This window comes from Microcaecilia unicolor, chromosome 6 (assembly GCF_901765095.1).
Source record: "Microcaecilia unicolor chromosome 6, aMicUni1.1, whole genome shotgun sequence".
Taxonomy (NCBI): Eukaryota; Metazoa; Chordata; class Amphibia; order Gymnophiona; family Siphonopidae; genus Microcaecilia; species Microcaecilia unicolor.
Window position 1 is genome coordinate 210,362,939 of NC_044036.1, and position 20,990 is coordinate 210,383,928.

A 20,990-nucleotide genomic window follows, 5' to 3' on the forward strand; every position below is an offset into this window, starting at 1 on the left:
TCCACCCGGTCTCGGCGGCGCAACTCTACTAGGCGGACTCAGCGAAATCGCCTCCACGCCAAGATCTCCGACAGGATGTTGCTTCGGAGATCCAACCAAGGCTGAAGCTTGTGATCCCAGCGTTTGTAGCCCGAAGTCTTCTAAGGTAGGCTGCTTTAGCGGTACGGTATCCCCTGTGCTAGAAACGGCTTTAGCACCAATCTTTCCTTTCCTCTTAACCATTATTAAGGTAGGGAAAGGAAAAACGCCAAGCTAGCTTCCTCGAGTCTCAGAGCCTCAAAACGCTGCTCCTCCCCTGGACGCCATCTTGATCTCCAATTCACAGAGGACTTAATAGCAATTGTTCACTGCCGGGCTGACATCTGATCTATAGAGCACCAGTATCTGGATCAAAAAGTAGCTGCCATTCAGACCGGTGACGTAATTTCCTCTCCTCCAATTGTGTACCTTTTAGGTGTATAGGTCGACGTGACGGGTTACCTAGCTTCCTATCACCTCAATCAGTTCATGTCTCACCCTAATTTGTTAACGCTATAGTTTTGCCAGTTGTGTATTACAGACAGAAGGTCCCCTTGCTAAAGCAATTTGTTTTAAATCCTCATAGGTAAATCCATGGCCACAGCCACTCCCACCTGTCACAGCTCCCCCCCCCCCAAGCGGCAGGCAAGGTGTCATACTTAAGTACTTCTTCAATGCGCTACCGGCTGGTTGTTACATGTACCCCTAATGGTTCTTTCTTTCTACTTGCAGGGGTGCAGGCCAGTCCAACAGTCCCGTCAGACAGACAGCTTGGAACAAGATGAAGATCACCGGGTTGTTGGGGATTGTCCCAGCTTTTGTTCTATTTTATATGTTACTAGTAAAAAAGGCCCGTTTCTGACACAAATGAAAGCATTGATGTCCCCATGCATACCTCCCACCCACCCTGTTAGACTGTCAATGAAAGGCTTGGATGCTTCACTTATATATACTGTCAGCTAGCACATTTGCTTATTTCCGATCTGACGAAGAAGGGCAACCTTCGAAAGCTAATCAAGAAATTTATTAAGTTATGTCCAATAAAAAAGGTATCATCTTATTTTATTTTCCATGTTTCATTTTGTTTGATTTCTATTGATTACCTTTAAGAGTGGACTAACACGGCTACCACACCTCTCTATTTTCCAACATAGAAAGTGCTGTACAGTGACAAGTGCTTTTACCCAGATCAAAGAACTTTTTCCACATAAAGGCCCTTGAAGCAGGCACTTTGCCGAAACACGGTGCCGTGTCAGGCGTTATAAATAAAGTTTTTCCTTCCATCACTACGTCTTCCTGTTGTTTCTGAAGGTGTCCTGTTGGTCACACTACTCCTATGTTGTCTTCTTGAGACACATGCTTCAAATTTCCTTATAGCCTCTGTGAGGGCACATATTTTGTCCCACATTCCCTCAATGGTGGTAACCATGAGACTCATGATTGGTGGATGTGCACGATGGCTGTCAGCAGGTCCTCCCTGAGGGATTCAAAATGCAGGTGGACTTCATGCATCCATAGTGGCTCAGGAACCTCATAGTCATTAGTAGGGGGGCTACTGGCTCAAGGGGGTATCTGTGGGCTGGTCCCTACAGCTCATGTCTTCTCAACTCCCGTTTGCTCTGCCAGCATCGGACTTATGCCACCCATCGCACCTGCCTCCCCCTCCTCGCCACCCTTATCCTAGTACTGCAAGGCTGTGATAGAGGTCACAGTGGCCATGTTGTGATGGGCATGAGCAAGTGGGCGTCACTAGACCACCTGGACTATACAAAGTAGGCCTGGGGGACGGGGAGCCCTGGGGGGACAGCCTATGGTGTGGGGGGCTTGGTCGGAACTCCAGGTCGCTGAAAGTAAGAGGAGGGAATCAGAGGTAGTGAGGGCATCTACATCCCTTGGGTCCCGGCCAATGTTCAGCCGGGGCCTGAATAAATGTCTCATGCAGGTCCTGGCTGAATATTGTCCAGGACCCACATAAGCTCCTGCAGCCAGCACATTTAGAATTAGCCTCAGATATTCAGTACTGGCTAATTTTGCCTGAGGTGTGTGGGCTGAATATTGAGTGGATTACATTTAAAGGTCAACCTAACATCTACACAAAAATATGCATGACACATTTACATGCAAAGTAGACATGGCATGGCATGCAGATGCATCTAATACATATTTAGTATGGATATCCTGGACACTGATTGGTACTTCCCCAAGGATCAGTTTGAGAACCATGGGTTACAAAGGACATGCCATGCTGCATCCTTTGTCTGAGTGTATATTCTGACTCACCCAGCAGATCCTAAACAGGAGTATGACTTCAGAGGTTAAGTTGTTGTGGCTTTCCCTATGCTTATAGCATTTGAAAGAAAACAAAAATTAGATCATTCCTTGATATAGCTTAGCGGAAAGACTATCCTTACAGAAAACTACATAATGCAGTCTACAGAACTATATGTTTAACCCTCTTAGTCCTACAGTACTTTCCCCATTTAGGATCTGATTACACAGGAACATGTCTCATTCGGTTGAGAACGATTTTCTGCTATGGTACTCCAACACGTATATCCCAAATACTCTTGTCCTTTTCCTAAATCCATATTTTCCTTGTTCTCCAGCCTAGTCAATTACTCCGAAGGGACCTGCTAGCTCAAGCTTCCTTCCTGCATTTCTATTTTGCTTTTATTTCCACGGCATGCAAAAAAAAAAAAAAAAGGAGCCTATAGTAGTAGAGCTTCCTTCCGGTCCCCTTGAATAGCAGCAGCCGCCCTACTTAATTATGCCCACGCCCTACCGTACAGGCAGCTTCTCAGTTCTCGGTAGCGGCAGTGCAAAGATTGGCGACTTGAAGGCGGCCGGAAACTACAAGTCCCTGCATGCAGTGGGACTGGCAGCCGGGGCCACGTGGTGGAGCTATAAGGAGGCTTTGAGTTGTGGGCCGCGTGTTAGGAAGAAGTAGCATGGTTGAGGAGAGTGAACGGAGGCTGCTGGCGGCGCAGTGCCATCCGGGACGGCCTTTTCTTATTGGGGTGAGCGGCGGTACGGCTAGCGGAAAGGTGAGAGTGAGAAGTGGGACAATATGCTTTCCCCCGGCCCTTGCCTTTCGCTCGAAGGGCACGTGAGAGATATTAGTAGGGAAGGGCAAACCTAGATTTTCTTGTATGATACTAATGAGGATTTTATTCTATGTTTAACTTTCTTTTTTGTTAGTTGAGGGAGAGACTGAGTTGGAAGAGATCGGGTGCTGGGGCTCCGAGTTTGTGTTGAAGACCTCTTGAGGAGGTGTTGAACGTGATGGCAAATGACACGAAGTCTAAAGTTGTCTAGTCTCATTCGGGTGTAGGAGTACAGCTGAGCCATTGCTAAGGTAGAGCAGCGTGTGGGTGTCGAGGAATGAGGATATTGCTCCGATTCAGTATGTAGGTTGGTGGGTAGTCACGTATGTTCGCAGGCGTGTTGCTCTTGGTTTTCTTTGTGTGTTATTGCAATGCTCCCTCCCAGCCTTTTTCTATGACGTTTAGTTGCTTTTTTTTATTTGAAAACGGGTATTGAATATTGACGTCTTAATGTGACTCTTAACGATGAAACATTTATATATCTCGTGGGGTGGGGAGGTCCGGTCGTGTAAGTAAAAAGTACACATATCTTTTTTTGGAGACTTGGTGATGGGCAGATCATCCAGAGATACTCTTGAAAATCAAGATAAAAGTTGGGGAGGTGAGTTGTGCCAGGATTCCAATTCAATAAGAAAACATGAGATTCCTAGGCAAGTCATTTATGACAAGTAGGTGGCATATTATAGAACCAGTTGGAGGTATGAATTTTTGAGGACCAGAGTCCACTTGATTAGATTCATGGTGTAATGTGGGCTAAGAATAATCAGTACTCTCGTTATTGTGGGTCACACCACCTCCTTTAGAAGGCTGTTAAGTTCAGTCCCTTCTCGTTAACTTTCTAACCTGGGTCTCCTTTTGTCTCATCTTTCGAGTAGAGACTGTATTGGAAGTTTTTTTAACCTTTCAAAATGTCTTGACTTTTGTAGCGACTAATCTGAGGAACAAGAACCGTTGAGAGGTACTAATTTTAGAAAGGACCCATTATCTGGTCTTGTGCTGGTTCTGTAATTGTCAACTGCTTTATCTGGTAAATTATATTATAAAATGTCTAATTGTTATCCATATATCTTTTGTTGCGTTGCCTAGCACACACAATTGGGCTGCATGAGTAACAGTTCTCTTGGGGGGCATTGTCAACAAATGGGTTAGTTTTGTGCACACCTTATTGATTTATTTATTTATTTGTAGCATTTATACCCCGCTCTTTCCTTCTCGGTAGCAGGTTCAGTGCGGCTAACATGGTATGGTACATAGTAACACAAAGTTAATAAAAAGTATGGAACAAAGTATCAGAGGTGCACAGTTTGACTTTAATGAACCAGGTACTTAAGCTGCACTATATGAAGTATGATCTTAGACTTTCAAATTAACTTCTAATTCTCACTGCAACAGTTTAGTGTATCAAAGAGAGCTTACTTAGTGTCAGCCTAGAATCAGTGGGTTATGTATGGCAATAGAGAAACAAAGTAGTTTTGTATGATTTGTTCCTTAAGGACATTGTGCAGTCTTAAAGTACTCAGTATTTATCTGTCTTCAGCTGATGTTTACAGACACACCTTAAAGCTTCTGGTCTGGATACTTGTTAGATGTCAGTTCTGTCATCTTTACTTTCTGTCAGACAGGAAAGTTCCCTTCCCTTGGGCTACAAGCAAGTCCATCTTGTGATAGTATGGAGCTATTCATAATGCTGGTAAAATCTACATTCATTGTCTCTATCTGCCTTAACAGAACTTTAAAGGAGGTAAATCAGCTTTTGGGAGGGCTCTATTCTTTGTGCACCTAATCAGTCTGTACATCTCTCCTCCTACCAAGGCAACAGCAATGGCAAGATTGCCTTCAACATGTGCTCAACAGCTTCCACCTGATTGGCTTAAAAAAAAATCTGCATTTCTCTCTAGGAGAATTTCTCATCATGTTGTGTAGACTAAGACATCACACCTAAGGTGATTGATGGGAGTGCTTCTCTGATGATGCCCTAGTGGTGCACAGGCTGTTAAATTTTGTGGACAGGAGACCTTGGTGGTGCTATAATGTCTAGTCCTAGAAGTACTCATAGTAAATATTTAATAATTAAATTACTCAGTGGTGCAGAACTATGGCTTGAATACTTTGTGTGGAAATGGCATTGTGATTCTTAAGACTGCAAATGGCACTAGCCAAGTAAGCTTGTCACTAGTATCATGCAATTGGAGGTAAATTGCCCTAGGGGAGCTCTGTCTGTAATTCCTTCCCTCCTCTTTCCAGTCAGAAGCTGGTTCGGTGGTGCTGAGGAGAGTGGTTGCCCATATGCTACCTTTTGGGTACTAGCACTCTTCTAGGTTATTTCTATATTCGGCTCTGCTTTCTTACCTTCATATAAAAAAAAAAGTGGCAACCTCCCAGTGGAACAAAAGCTGTTCTTATTTTGTATGTATGTAGAATTCTAGGTCCTACTTTGACTTCCAGTGATTCTAGCTTGGAGCTAACACTTCTCCATAAATGGTCCTTCCTTAGCGTCATATAAAGGAGAAGGAGGTAGGGCAGGTTGGCTCTATCCAAAACCAAGGGAGACATGTTGATTTCAAAACCTTTATTGAAGAGCTTTCAAATGACTACACATCTGCCGTGTTTCGGCGCAAAAAATGCCTGCATCAGGAGTCTACAAGATATTAAGACATATATAATATATGCAAACAAGAAAATTAAAAAGTGTATGTATTATCAGATAAAACACATTGGTAATATATTTGTCATGTCCCTTACCTTAACGCAAGTGGTGTCCTCGGGCTGCGCAGGGTCCCATCGACACGCACACTTGACTGGCACAGCCCTGAGTCATATGTGTGTAGTTCTTCTCTGGCTGCAGGCTCCTTGATTGCTTTGCTTCCACCCACCTGTGTCTGCTCTTCCCTTCTCTCCTATTGGTCTTCCGGTTCCTCCTTCCCCTGCTCTTGTCCTATGGCTGTGCCCCTTCTCCCTGCTCATGTCAGACGCCAGCACTTTATCAGCTGTGTTCTCCCTAGACTCCTTGCTTTGGCTTCTACTTTGGTAGGTGTTACTTGCTTAGTGTGCTTCTCCTCTACTTTGTTCTTTGTTGCTGACTCTGCCTATACCTGGATTACTCTGGTGTCTGCTACCTGCCTACTGACCTTGCCTGTACCTGGATTACTCTGGTGTCTGCTGCCTGTACCTGGATCACTCTGGTGTCTGCTGCCTGTACCTGGATCACTCTGGTGTCTGCTGCCTGTCTGGCCGTCACGTTCATCACCCCGCTTCCTGCTTCATCTCATAAGCCCTGCAGGCCGCCCGTACCTAGGGGCTCAACCTCTGGGGAACGGCAGTTAGTGCAGGTGAAATCCGGGGTTGTCTGACTGCCAAGCAGAACCTGGTCCGAGTACCGGGCTTGGCAGCGCTCTACTTGGTACAAGAACTCACAGGTCTGACAATATTTTTAAAAATATATATTGAAAATATATTCTAAAATACATTAAAAAATATCAGAAAAAGGAAAGATGTCACATTAAATAATACCATAAAAATGGAAGTCACACTATACATAAAAAGAAGCAATAATGAAATGCATATGTTACATTTAAAATGCCATAATAAACATAGTAACATAGTAGATGACGGCAGAAAAAGACCTGCACGGTCCATCCAGTCTGCCCAACAAGATAAACTCATATGTGCTACGTTTTGTGTATACCTTACCTTGAGTTGTATCTGCCATTGTCAGGGCACAGACCGTATAAGTCTGCCCCGCCTCCCCCCACCGGCTCTACTACTACTACTAAACATTTCCAAAGCGCTACCAGACTCGCGCAGCGCTATACTGCCACCCAATATCGGCTAAGCTTCTGAGGATCCCTTCCTTCTGAACAGGTTTTCTTTATGTTTATCCCACACGTTTGAATTCCATTACTGTTTTCATCTCCACCACCTCCTGTGGGAGGGCATTCCAAGTATCCACCACTCTCTCCATGAAAAAATACTTCCTGACATTTTTCCTGATCTGCCCCCCCTTCAATCTCCTTTCATGTCCTCTCATTCTACCTCCTTCCCATCTCCAGAAAAGGTTAATTTGCAGATTTATACCTTTCAAGTATTTGAACGTCTGTATCATATCACCCCTGTTTCTCCTTTCTTCCAGGGTATACATGTTCAGGTCCGCAAGTCTCTCCTCATACGTAAATCTCATACCATTCTCGTAGCTTTTCTCTGCACCGCTTCTTATTTTTTTTTTTTACATCCTTCGCAAGATACGGCCTCCAAAACTGAACACAATACTCCAGGTGGGGCCTCACCAACGACTTATACAGGGGCATTAAAACTTTTTTTTTTTTTTTCTTCTGCTGGTCACACCTCTCTCTATACAGCCTAGCAACCTTCTAGCTACGGCCACCGCCTTGTCACACTGTTTCGTCACCTTCAGATCCTCAGCTACTATCACCCCCAAGGTCCCTCTCCCCATCCGTACCTATCAGACTCTCACCGCCTAACACATACTTCTCCCGTGGGTTTCTACTTCCTAAATGCATCACTTTGCATTTCTTCGCATTGAATTTTAATTGCCAAACCTTAGTCCATTCTTCTAGCTTCTGCAGATCCTTTTTCATGTTTTTCACTCCCTCCCAGATGTCCACTCTGTTACAAATTTTAGTATCATCCGCAAAAAGGCAACCTTTACCTTCTAACCCTTCGGCAAAGTCACTTACAAATATGTTGAACAGAATGGGCCCCAGCACCGATCCCTGAGGCATTCCACTACTTACCTTTCTCTCATCTGAGCAAATTCCATTTACCACCACCCTCTGGCGTCTGTCCGTCAACCAGTTCCTAATCCAGTTCACCACTTCGGGTCCTCCAATCTTCAGCCCATCTAGTTTATTCAAGAGCCTCCTGTGGGGAACCGTGTGAAAAGCTTTGCTGAAATCTAAGTAGATTATATCCATAGCATGTCCCTGATTCAATTGTCCAGTCACCCAGTCAAAGAATTCAATGAGATTTGTTTGGCACAATTGCCTTTGGTAAAACCATGTTGTCTCGGATCTTGCAACTTCTTGGTTTCCAGGAAATTCACTATCCTTTCCTTCAGCATTGCTTCCATTACTTTTTCAATAACCGAAGTGAGGCTTACCGGCCTGTAGTTTCCAGCTTCTTCCTTATCACCGCTTTTGTGAAGAGGGACCACATTCTAAGGATTTATTAAACTCATCTTTAATAGGACCTGCCAGAACCTCTCTGAGCTCCTTCAATATCCTGGGGTGGATCCCGTCCGGTCCCACGGCTTTGTCCACCTTTAGATTTTGAAGTTGTTCATACACACTCTCTCTTCAGTGAACGGTGTTATATCCACTCCATTTTTATATGTACTTTTGTCAGTCAATTGCTGTCCTCCTCCAGGATTTTCTTCTGTGAAAACAGAACAAAAGTATCTGTTTAGCAAATGTGCTTTTTCTTCATTATCTACATAGCGATTCGCAGCATCTTTCAGTCTCACAATTCCCTTTTTAGTCTTTCTCCTTCCACTAATATACCTGAAGAAATTTTTGTCACCTCTCCTTACCTTTCTAGCCATTTGTTCTTCTGCTCGCGCTTTCGCCAGCCGTATCTCTCTCTTTGCATCTTTGTTTTATCTGGTATTCCTCTCCTTGTCACCTCTCCTTACCTTTCTAGCCATTTGTTCTTCCGCTTTCGCCAACCGTATCTCTCTCTTTGCGTCTTTCAGTTTTATCTGGTGTTCCTCTCCGTGTTCCTCTTCTTGAGTTTTTCTGTACTTCAGGAACACTAACGCTTTAGCCTGTACTTTTTCAGCCACTTGCTTGGAGAGCCATATCGGTTTGCTTTATTTACTCTCTTTACATAAAGGTTTGTGGCCCTATTTATAGCTTCTTTCAGTCTGGATCTCACTGTCCTTCCACCTCTCGTTCGTCCTCCCAGCTTATCAGCTCCTTCCTCAGGTATTCCCCCATTTTACTAAAGTCAGCAAGCTTGAAATCCAGGACTTTGGGTTTTGAGTGGCTGACCTCATCTTCAGCTGTCATATCAAACCAAACCGTTTGGTCACTGCTGCCCAGATGGGCACCCACTCTGACATTTGACACACTATCCACATTTGTGAGCACCAGATCCAGCGTCGCTCCCTCCCTCATGTGTTCCATCACCATTTGTCTGAGCAGAGCACTTTGAAAAGCATCCACAATCTCTCTCCGATTCCACAGACGGAACCTTCCAATCTACATTCGGCATATTGAAATCTCCCAGCAACAGCACCTCTCTCATCTTTCCCAACTCTTGAATATCTGTGATCAGATCTTTATCTAGTTCCTGCAATTGTGTCGGAGGTCTGTAGACAACACCCACGTGTACAGAGGTTTTATCATCTCTTTTTAAGGTGATCCATATCGCTTCTTCCTTTCCCCAGGTCCCTGTCATTTCAGTTGCCTCGATGTCATTTCTCACATACAGAGCTACTCCTCCACCTTTATGGCCCTCTCTATCCTTCCTAAATAGATTATAGCCTGGTATGTTTGCATCCCGTTCGTGGGAACCATTGATCCACGTCTCTGTGATTGCAACAATGTCTAAGTCTGCCTCCAACATCAGGGCTTGAAGGTCATGAACTTTATTGCTTAGACTGTGAGCATAAACAAGGTAATACATAAACAAGATAATATGGTGTGAATTAAAGCATACTTGTCAAAAATGGAATCAAATGCAAATAAAAGTATGACCCTTGAACTGGGACTACAGGAATAGTAGATGCAAGTTTCATATAACAAACTATTACAGGAATACAAATATATATTTTTATAAAAAAGTTGATAATGTAATACAAAATATACCATAAATATGCAAATGATACAACATAAAAATAAACATGTCTGACACAAAAATCCAGTGGAGGACTAACCTTTTGACCAAAATCACCTAATATTTTATAAATGCATGAAATAGTAAGATGCTGAAATAGTAAGAAAAAAATATATATATGCTCATAAAGAGTAATAAGTAATAAATAAGATCCAAAATATGGGGACTACTGACCTTATGAATGAAGTAACCTGGTGTTTTCTTATTACACGATACGATTGCCAGGAGTAATGCTCAGGATAAAAATCCTACGTAGGAAAATACGTAAGAAAAACACAAAAACAAAACATTTTAAATGAATAGATGAAAAAGGGTGTGTTGGAAAACACAATGGAAAAATAAAAAGTAAAAAAAAAAACCACGTATTGTAACCGAGATGCCAATAAATCAGGTGCAAGTACATAAAGTAAATAGATAATGGAAAAACTGTGAAAAGAGAGAAAAAAAGGAAGGGGGAGGAGGGGAAAAGGGATGAGGGGAGAGGAGAGAGAAAGAGAAGAGGAGGAGGAAGGGAGGGAGAAAGTAGAGGAAAGGCAAGAAAAAGGAATGGGAAACATATATACTGATTAGACTGATGTATAAAATGGTTGAGAGAATGTTACAAGATATGTCTGGAAACCAAGGGAACTAAGCACCAAGTACGATAGTAATAAAAATAAATGAAATAAATGTAAAATGCAATGAAATTGTGTGTGGACAAGAGCGATTGTGTATAAAAGAAATAGGTGGTTACAAAAAATGGTGGAGGGGGACAGTCTAATCTGTTGAATGCATACTGCAAAAAAGATATGCATTGTAACTATGTTAATGTCAAGGCATACAAAAATATAAAAAAAACCCGCTAACAGCTGTTGGATGCTTATACTAAAAAAAATACGCCGAAACCAGGAAACATCCAGCGCATGCTCTTCGTAAAACACATAAAGAAGCTGATTTGGGAAGCTGATGATGGAAAATATATGCAATTGAGAAACAAGGAACAATGTGAACAAAATACATATGGTATAAGAATTTAAAGACTGAAAAAATATAAAATTTGGCATTAATGGTACTTAAAGATAGCCTCTTCCTTAGCAGCAGCAGATGAATCCATTAACTGATGGGTTGTATCAGCCTACCAGCAGGTGGAGATAGAGAACACTAAAAAACCATAGTACCTCTAGGAAGGCTAGTCCCAACTGCCTTCAGTATTTCTCTATCTCCCAGAACGCTAGTATGAGCATGGCGAGTGATGCTTCTTCCCGCTTGATGCAGCTTGCAGCGGGCGCCATTTTGGAAGCGCCGCATGTCTCGACCCTCGCGGTTGCGGAGGAGTCTGAGTGCAGGGGGACGCCTCGTTTAGAGGCTACCAGAGGAGCTCCTACATCCCTTTCTCCTACTTCGGAGGCGGAGGGCCAGGGTGAGTTTTTCTCCCCTGAGTTTGTGCTTTTAATGCATAAGGCGTTCATGCTGAAAAGAGCTCTGCCACAGGTGTCTGACACTGCGTTGCCTCCTGGCTTCCCTCCGGGTGCTGAGGCCCTGGGTATGGCTTCCGATGTTATTTCCTCCCACGAGTGTTGGAAACACGCTAAACATAGACGGGTAAATTCCCCATCTGAAAGTGGCACATATCCTCCCCTTTCCCCCCCCCCCCCCCCCTGGTGGTCAGGCTGTGGGGAGTCTGAGGGATCTGGCAGGCCCTCAGGGACGGATGATCTAGAGGAGGCAGCCTGTTTGCCACTGGATTTGGATGATCCCAATGCGGTCCAGATTTTCCACCATGACGAGCTGCCAGCTCTTTACTGACGCCTTGCAGGCCCTCTCGATTGATGATCCTGCTGAAGGCGAGGCCTCCTCTGTTAATCTTAGGATGGCAAGGTACTAAGAAGCCTACTCGGACCTTTCTGTTGCATGACTCCATCCAAGAGCTTATTTCTGCTCAATGGTCTGACCCTGATGGGCCGTTGAAAATGGCCAGGGCTATGGGTCAGCTTTACCCTCTGCGTGAGGAGCACTTGGCCCCTTTGGGGATGCCTAAAGTGGATGCATTGGTCACGGCGGTGACAAGACCACTCTCCCAGTAGAGGGAGGGGTCGCTTTGAAAGACGTGCAGGACCAGCGGCTGGAGTCCGCGCTGAAGCGGTCCTTTGAAATTGCAGGCCTTGCCTTGAGGGTGTCTATTTGCAGTTCCTATGCAGCCCAGGATGTCTTTCCTGGTTACAGCAGACGGTGGAACAGCCCGCCGATGGTGCGGGTACCCTTTCTGAGGTTGCCCCTTGGATGGAGTCGGCCCTGTCAGTTTTGTCTGACGCCCTTTATGAGGGAGGAGTGGCCTAGTGGTTAGAGTGGTGGACTTTGGTCCTGGGGACCTGGGTTCGATTCCCACTGCAGGCGCAGGCAGCTCCTTGTGACTCTGGGCAAGTCACTTAACCCTTCATTGCCCCAGGTACAAATAAGTACCTGTATATAATATGTAAGCCGCATTGAACCTGCTATAAGTGGGAAAGCGCGGGGTACAAATGTAACAAAAAAAAAATCTGCCCCCCAGAAGTTTGATGTCAGCCTGTGGCTTTGTCTGGTTCTCTGGGTTCTTTCCTTTGGGTTCCAAGTTCACTTCTTAGGGGCAGGAGGGTTTGTAGCACAATACTACAACACAAGTGTGGTTTGGCAAAAGGTTACAGTGCTTAGGGTAGAAAGATAAAACAACTGTGCTTCAGTGAGTGTGAGTCCCTGTGGATGTGCGTGTGTGAATGCATGCTTCTTTTTGTCCCTCCCTGGGGTTTTTAAATACTGAATTCTTTCACTGATGAGGGTATTTCCTCTCTGTCCTCTTTTATCTACTCTATACTTGCTAGTTTTAATTTGGAGGCTGGTAGTTTCTCTTTTAAAACTGTGTTCAATTCTGTGCTGGTAAATTGTTTTGTTTTTTTTTCTGGAGTTATTTTGAAGAAGCTGTGTTTTCTTCTACCAAGTGAAGTAATCCCATTAACTTGCAGTAGCAGATAGATCCTACACTGCCTGTCAGACCCTAATTTAGTATCGCCCCCCCCCCCCCACAGGACAGCACTACATTTATAGCAAGTAGTGTAATTAGGGTAATAAGCTAGGAGTGCTCTTATAGAACTACTAGTAAAAAAGGTCCGTTTCTGAAACCAATGAAACGGGAGCTAGCATGTGGCTTTTTTTGTGTGTGTGTGTGTGTGTGTGAGGGTGCGGTGTGTGTGCAGGTTGTTGATGTGTGTCTTTTTTTTGTTCTGTTTTTTGCTTGGGGGTTGGGGGGATGTGCTGTGCTGTCCTTGGTCGCTGTTTGCTGCTGGCTGGGTCGCGGGTAATCCTTCCAGCTGGGCCGCAGCTTGTCCTGTTCGCCCACGTCCCAGATGGTGACAGGCACGTTGTTTTCCGGCTCCTCTGACTCCATGTCAAGCGATCCCAAATATAGTCTGTGCTATTGGCCCTCTGGCATTCTTCAGTACTGGCATTAGGCATTTAAAAATTTCTCCCCCCCCCCCCCCCCCCCCCGGTCTATTTTTGCACATACCCACAGCAAGAATATTCTTCTCTCGTTCCAGCGGTGGTTCTGTGCTTTCCGTGCTGCTCAGATAATGAGCCATTCTGTTGGGGAATGCTCCTACCTTATTGTCACGTAGTTTCCTCTGATTGGTCCGTCTTACGTTGCCTAGTGTTGCCTGGGAATGGTGTTGTGATGGTCCTTTATGTTTCAGAATGTTGAGGTGTTTTTTCTGATTGGTCCGTCATGCGAGGGCAGGGCAGAGAGACATGGTCAGTGTTGTGGCTTCAACACCATGAATCCATGAACCCTTCAGGGAGTGACTGAGTAACTTCAGAACGTTGTCTTCAGAACGTTGAGGGTGAGTTTTATTATAGTAGATATACATTCACTACCATTTAAGTAGTTGTCACTACAAGGATCAGACAATATATAAACTAAAATCACTTTATATCAGACTGAAATTCTTAATACTTTAGGAACTCTTAAAAAATTGAGAAACTTGAAAACACTAAGATGGAGTCAGCAGTCCAACAGTGAGAGGGGTGCTACCCAGTCTTGCGTTGAGTGCCATAAGTATGATTATCTCCCAGTTGATGAGATGTCATATGTGTGGCCCGATGCAAAGAGCTCCTAGACCTCAGAGTGTGTTTGTTCCCTCAAGGCTAGAGTAGCAGATTTGGTAGAGATGAGGGAGATAGAGAAATACATAGAGGAGACCTACAGGGAGGTTGTAGAGAGGTCCCACCTCTAGTCAGGTAGCCTCTGTGCTACCTTGGAGGAGGGAGGTCTCCCAGAAGGTGAAGTAGGAAGTACTCCTGTAGTCAGGACCTACCCACCAGAAGATGTACTATCCTCTCGCGCCGAGTATATATATTCAATGGCTGACCGGGAGGAAAAGGTTAGAATAGCTGTCATACTTGGTGATTCAATCATTAGGAATGTAGATAGCTGGGTGGCTGGTGGACGGGAGGATCGCCTGGTGACTTGCCTACCGGGTGCGAAGGTGGTGGACCTCACGCAGCACCTAGACAGGATTTTAGATAGTGCTGGGGAGGAGCCAGTTGTCTTGGTACATGTGGGTACCAGTGATGTAGGAAAATGTGGGAGAGAGGTTCTGGAAGCCAAATTTAGGCTTTTAGGAAGAAAGCTCAAATCCAGATCCTCTAGGGTGGCATTTTCTGAAATACTACCTGTTCCATGCGCAGGCCTCAAGAGGCAGGCAGAGCTCCAGAGTCTCAATGCGTGGATGAGACGGTGGTGCAGGGAGGAGGGTTTTAGATTTGTTAGGAACTGGGCAACATTCTGGGGAAGAGGGAGCCTATTCCTAAACGATGGGCTCCATCTTAACCAGGGTGGGACCAGGCTGCTGGTGTCAGCATTCAAAAAAGAGAGCAGCTTTTAAACTAGATATGGGGGAAAGGCCGACAGTTGCACAACAGCGCATGGTTCGGGATAAGGTATCTTGCAAGGATACCTCACAAACAAGGAAGATAGGGTTTCTGGATAGTGAGGTTACACAAGAGACCGTGGTAGGCCAGGTGCCCTTAAATACAGCTAAAGATCAGACAAAAATGGCAAATCAATGTGTCAAGCACTAAGCATGCAATTAGGAACAACAAACATACTCTGAAATGTCTATATGCAAATGCTAGAAGTCTAAGAAATAAGGGGAGAGTTGGAATATATTGCACTAAATGAAAAATTGGACATAATAGGCATTACTGAGACCTGGTGGAAGGAGGATAACCAGTGGGACACTCATACCGGCGTAGAAAGTATATCGTAGTGATAGGGTGGACCGGACTGGTGGAGGGGTAGCATTGTATGTTAACGAGAGCCTTGACTCAGATTACAAATTCAGCAGGACACAAATCACACCTTTGAATCATTGTGGGTTGAAATTCCATGTATAAAAGGGAAAAGGACGGTGATAGTGTACTACCGTCCGCCTCACCAGGATGAGCAGGTAGACGCAGAAATGATAAAAGAAATCAGAGACGCAAACAAAATGGGCAATGTGATAATGGTGACTTCAATTTTCCAAATAAAGACTGGGTAAATGTAAGATCGGGACATGCTAGAGAGGTACAATTCCTTGATGAAATCAAGGACAGCTTTATGGAGCAGCTAGTGCAGGAGCCGACGCGAGAAGGAAAAATTCTAGACTTGGTCCTTAGTGGACGTTATGGTACTGGGGCCGCTTGATAACAGTGATCATAATATGATCAGTTTTGATATCAACCTTGAAGTGACTATACATAGGAAGTCAAATACGTTACCGTTTAACTTTTAAAAAGGAGACTATGATAGAATGAGAAGAACGATAAAAAAAAAAACTTAGAGGGGCAGCTGAGAGGGTAAAAACTGTACAACAGGTGTGGATGCTGTTCAAAAGTACCATCCTAGATGCCCAGGCCAAACATATTCCGCGAATTACAAAAGGAAGATGGAAGTCCAAAAGACAGCCGGCGTGGTTGAAAAGTGAGGTGAAGGAAGCTATTAGGGCTAAAAGAAATGCCTTCAGAAAATGGAAGAAGGAACCGTCTGAAAATAATAAGAAGCAACATAAGGAGTGTCAAGGCAAATGCAAGGCGCAGATAAAGCCAAGAGAGATTACGAAAAAAAGATATAGCATTAGAGGCAAAAAAACATAGTAAATTTTTTTTTTTTTGGTATATTAAAAGCAGGAAGCCCGCAAGAGAATTGGTTGGGCCGCTGGACGACCGAGGGGTAAAAGGGGCGATCAAGGATGACAAAGACGTAGCAGAGAGATTGAATTCTTTGCTTCGGTCTTCACCGAGGAAGATTTGGGTGGGATACCGGTGTTTGAAATGGTATTTTAAGTGGACGAGTCAGAGAAACGTACTGAATGCACAGTAAACCTGGAGGACGTAATGGGGCAGTTCAGCAAACTGAATAGTAGCAAATCTGGACCGGATGGTATTCATCCTAGAGTACTGATAGAACTGAAAAATGAGCTTGCGGAGCTTCTGTTAGTGATATGCAATTTATCCTTAAAATCGGGCGTGGTACCGGAAGATTGGAGGGTGGCCAATATAACGCCAATTTTTTAAAAAAGGTTCCGGGGAGATCTGGGAAATTATAGACCGGTGAGTCTGACGTCGGTGCAGGGGAAAATGGTAGAGGCTATTATTAAAAACAAAATTACAGAGCACATCCAAGGACATGAATTACTGAGACCAAGTCAGCACGGCTTTAGTGTGGGGAAATCTTGCCTGACCAATTTACTTCAATTCTTTGAAGGAGTAAACAAACGTGTGGACAGCCGGTTGATATTGTGTATCTGGATTTTCAAAAGGCGTTTGATAAGGTACCTCATGAAAGGCTACAGAGGAAATTGGAGGGTCATGGGATAGGAGGAAATGTCCTATTGTGGATTAAAAACTGGTTGAAGGATAGGAAACAGAGAGTGGGGTTAAATGGGCAGTATTTACAATGGAGAAGGGTAGTTAGTGGGGTTCCTCAGGGGTCAGTGCTAGGATCACTGCTTTTTAATATATTTAGAAATGATTTAGAGATGGGAGTAACTAGCGAGGTAATTAAATTTGCTGATGACACAAAGTTATTCAAAGTCGTTAACTCGCGAGAGGATTGTGAAAAATTGCAGAATGACCTTACGAGACTGGGCAGCTAAATGGCAGATGACGTTTAATGTGAGCAAGTGCAAGGTGATGCATGTGGGGGGAAAAGAACCCGAATTATAGCTACGTCATGCAGGGTTCCACATTAGGAGTTACAGACCACGAAAGGGATCTGGGTGTCATCGTCTAATACACTGAAACCTTCTGCTCAGTGTGTTGCTGCGGCTAGGATATGTTGGGTATTATTAGGAAAGGTATGGAAAACAGGTGTGAGGCTGTTGTATCGCTCCGTGGTGCGACTGCACCTTGAGTATTGTGTTCAATTCTGGTTGCCGCATCTGAAGAAAGACATAGTAGAAGGGAAGGGAAATGGGACTTGATATACCGCCTTTCTGTGGTATTTGGCAACTACATTCAAAGTGGTTTACATATATACAGGTACTTATTTTGTACCTGGGGCAATGGAGTGTTAAGTGACTTGCCCACAGTCACAAGGAGCTGCAGTGGAAATCGAACCCAGTTCCCCAGAATCAAAGTCCGCTGCACTAACCACTAGGAACTGGAAAAGGTGCAGCGAAGGGCGACTAAAATGATAGCGGGGATGGGACGACTTCCCTATGAAGAAAGACTAAGGAGGCTAGGGCTTTTCAGCTTGGAGAAGAGACGGCTGAGGGGAGACATGATAGAGGTATATAAAATAATGAGTGGAGTGGAACAGGTGGATGTGAAGCGTCTGTTCATGCTTTCCAAAAATACTAGGACTAGGGGGCATGCAATGAAACTACAGTGTACTAAATTTAAAATAGGAGAAAAATTTTCTTCACCCAACGCGTAATTAAACTCTGGAATTCGTTGTTGGAGAACATAGTGAAGGTGGTTAGCTTGGCAGAGTTTAAAAAGTGGTTGGACGGTTTCCTAAAGGACAAGTCCATAGACTGCTACTAAATGAACTTGGGAAAAATCTACAATTTCGGGAATAACTTGTATAAAATGTTTGCGTTTGGGTAGCTTGCCAGGTGCCCTTGACCTGGATTGGCCGCTTCGGGGACAGGATGCTGGGCTCGATAGACCTTTGGTCTTTTCCCAGTATGGCATTACTTATGTACTATACACCGGGCTCTGATGTAATTTGGTTTGATTTGATCCTATGATTCCTAATTCACTAAGGAAGTGCGAATTCCTGTGAACTTGCACAGTGGTATATTTCTATTGGATTTCCTGTGCAGATTCTGGTCTGTTTTATTGCTAGGAAGCACAGGTGTTTGGAGACATCCTGTCTTTCACTGACATTCCCACAGGATCAGATTATGAGGGGAGTAGGGAATCTTAGAGCTTCTCCTCTAGACGTCTTAGGCTGATACAGAGTAAGCCCTGAATTCTCTGTTTGGCTAGCTGTCAGGGTCTTGCACAGCTGACAGGAGCTATATGAGCTGGGATCTTTCCCAGCCTTATGTAATAACTAGTAAAAAAAGGCCTGTTTCTGACACAAATGAAACGGCCACTAGCAAGGTTTTCCTTGGAGTGTGTTTGTTTGAGAGAGTTTGCGAGAGTGACTGTGTGTGAGAGAGAGTGAATGTGCGAGTGTGTCTGTGAGAGAGAGTGTGTGCAAGTGCGTATGTGAGAGAGTGTGTTTCACACAGTGTGTGCAAGAGAGAGACTGAGTGTATGAGATTAAGAGTGTGTGAGTGACTGTGTGACACATAGAGAGTGAATGTGATAGTGTGTGAGAGAGAGAAAGACATTGTGAGAGAGAGAGAGTGCCTGACAGAGATACCTCCGCCCCCCCTCTCTCTGGTGTCTGAGCGTTACTGTGCAGGACGCTGAGCTCTGGCTGTGCTTCAAGGAACGGGCCAATCCTATTTAATAGAATGCATCTCCAACATTCTGAAGCTGAGAAACCTCGTGTGATTGGTCACTTCTGTTTGTGACGAACCCAGATGTACGTGATGTCAATTGAGGAGATGGATACAGAGAGCAGGAATGCCTCAGCCATGCAGTCATCTTCAGAATGTTGGAGGTGTGTTTTATTATATAGGATGTAATATTGGTATACAAAAATGAGTCAGGGATCATGTCATTGTCTAAGGCCATGATGGCGAACCTATGACACTCGTGTCAGTACTGACACGCTTAGCCATGCGTCCCCCCCCAGGTGCAGCGCGACCTCCCCCCCCCCCCCCCGAGCATGTTTACCCGCTGGGGGGGTGCCGTGTGCGCTCCTATTGGCTCCCTCCGAGTCCTCCGCTTGTTCCCTCCCTGCTGCTCCCTCTGCCCCGGCTCCTGCACGGCCGTTAGGGGATCTTTGACCTCACTTCCGGCCGGCGGAGCAGAGAGCAGCGGAATGCCGTGGGGGACGCATCTCTGGGGGCCCTGTGATCGCCATTACCACATAACCACAGCAACCATCATCCAATCTACTGTTCTGGGGTGTCGTGGATTTCTAATTGACCATCATTGCTGAGATAGGTGAGGGGGAGGCTGGGAGAGGCGAGGGCATGTGCTATGGGTGCCATTTCCCGCCATTAGAAATAGCAGCAGCCATCTTAATTTACATAAGGTGGTCAGTTAGGCTAGTTAACCCCTAATTGCTTGCAGGGCTAACAGGCTATCTATAATTCTATCTTCTGTCACTGCCCCCCTGATGGAGAACCCAAAAAATAAAAAACCAAGGTTAAGTAAAGGAAGTGGTAGTAGCAGTAGCCGACCCTTTCAAGAGACATGGACCGAGATGTATGGCATTATAGAAAAAAATGGCAGATCATTTTGCGTTCTATGTACTGAAACGGTAGTAAGCAGAACGTGGAATATAAATAGACATTTTGAAACTAATCATTCCCAGCTCTTGAAAAAAAGTGAGGATGAAAGGAAGGAATACATTTCCAGGCAGCTACACTTTTATAAGAGCCAATCTAAGTCCATCCTTAAATTTGTAAAAGGTTCTACAAATTTAACATCTGCAAGTTTGAGCATTGCTCACTCCATAGCTCAGCATGGAAAAGCACTCAGTGAGGGAGAATTTATTAAAGAAACTCTCCTAAGATGTGCACCAGTTCTATTTCACGATATGCAGAATAAAGATGCAATTATTAAGAGAATATCTGAGTTACCAGGAAATTTGGAGTGCCTGGATCCGATTACCAGACACTTTTAGCACCCTGAAAAATATAGCAATGGCTTTACTCACAATTTTTCCCTCTACGTAGTTTTGTGAAACCTTATTCTCAGCGTTAAATAATATCAAAACCAACAAAAGAAACAGATTGAAAGATGAAGTTAGTAGTGCTTGCTTGGGCTTGAAGTGTACAAAATACCAACCTTCAATTGAAGATTTAGCCAATGAAATTCAGCAACAAAAAAGTCACTAATAGGCAGATTAGTTAAAGAATTCCCCCTCCCCCTCACTTATCTTAGTTCATGGCACCCCACACAAGTTAAATAATATCAAGACCAACAAAAGAAACCGACTGACAGATGAACAAAGAAGTCACTAAGCAGGTAAGTTAAATAAATAGGTTTTGGTTTATTAAATACAGTTATATATTACAATTATACATTTTTGTTATTTAAACTATAAATATCGCGAAATTATGGTTTTTTTTCTCGAAGTGACACACCACCCGAGTTATGCTCGGTTTTTTGGCGAATTTTGACACACCAAGCTCAAAAGGTTGCCCATCACTGGTCTAAGGCCTGGTTGAGTACTTTTAAGAGAGGGCCCCCACTAATGTGCCAAAATGTCTTATAAAAGTCTGTAGGTAGTCCATCTGGGCCTGCTGCCTTCCCAGGAGGGGAGCTACAAATAGCCTCTCACAGTTCTTTATCCTGGATTGGGGTGTCTAGTTTTGATTTAGTTTCCTCTGATAGTTTTTTAGGCTCTAAGGTGGCAACAAAGACATTAATTTGGACCTCCGATCCTGATAACTC

At 44.3% G+C, this 20,990-nt stretch overlaps 1 protein-coding gene across 3 annotated transcripts in view; it reads left to right on the forward strand.

Moving 5' to 3' along the window:
- Positions 1 to 2,921: 2,921 nt before the first annotated feature.
- The window catches only part of UCK2 (uridine-cytidine kinase 2), a 123,689-nt gene continuing 105,620 nt past the window's right edge, over positions 2,922 to 20,990 (forward strand). For 2 of the 3 annotated variants that reach the window (XM_030206529.1, XM_030206530.1), the window contains exon 1: positions 2,922 to 3,062. In XM_030206529.1, the coding sequence (XP_030062389.1) occupies positions 2,967 to 3,062 (96 nt within the window). In that variant the 5' untranslated portion in view covers positions 2,922 to 2,966. Of the gene's footprint in view, positions 3,063 to 3,329; positions 3,374 to 20,990 lie in introns of those variants that run through there. The other variant, XM_030206531.1, reaches the window with a different exon arrangement.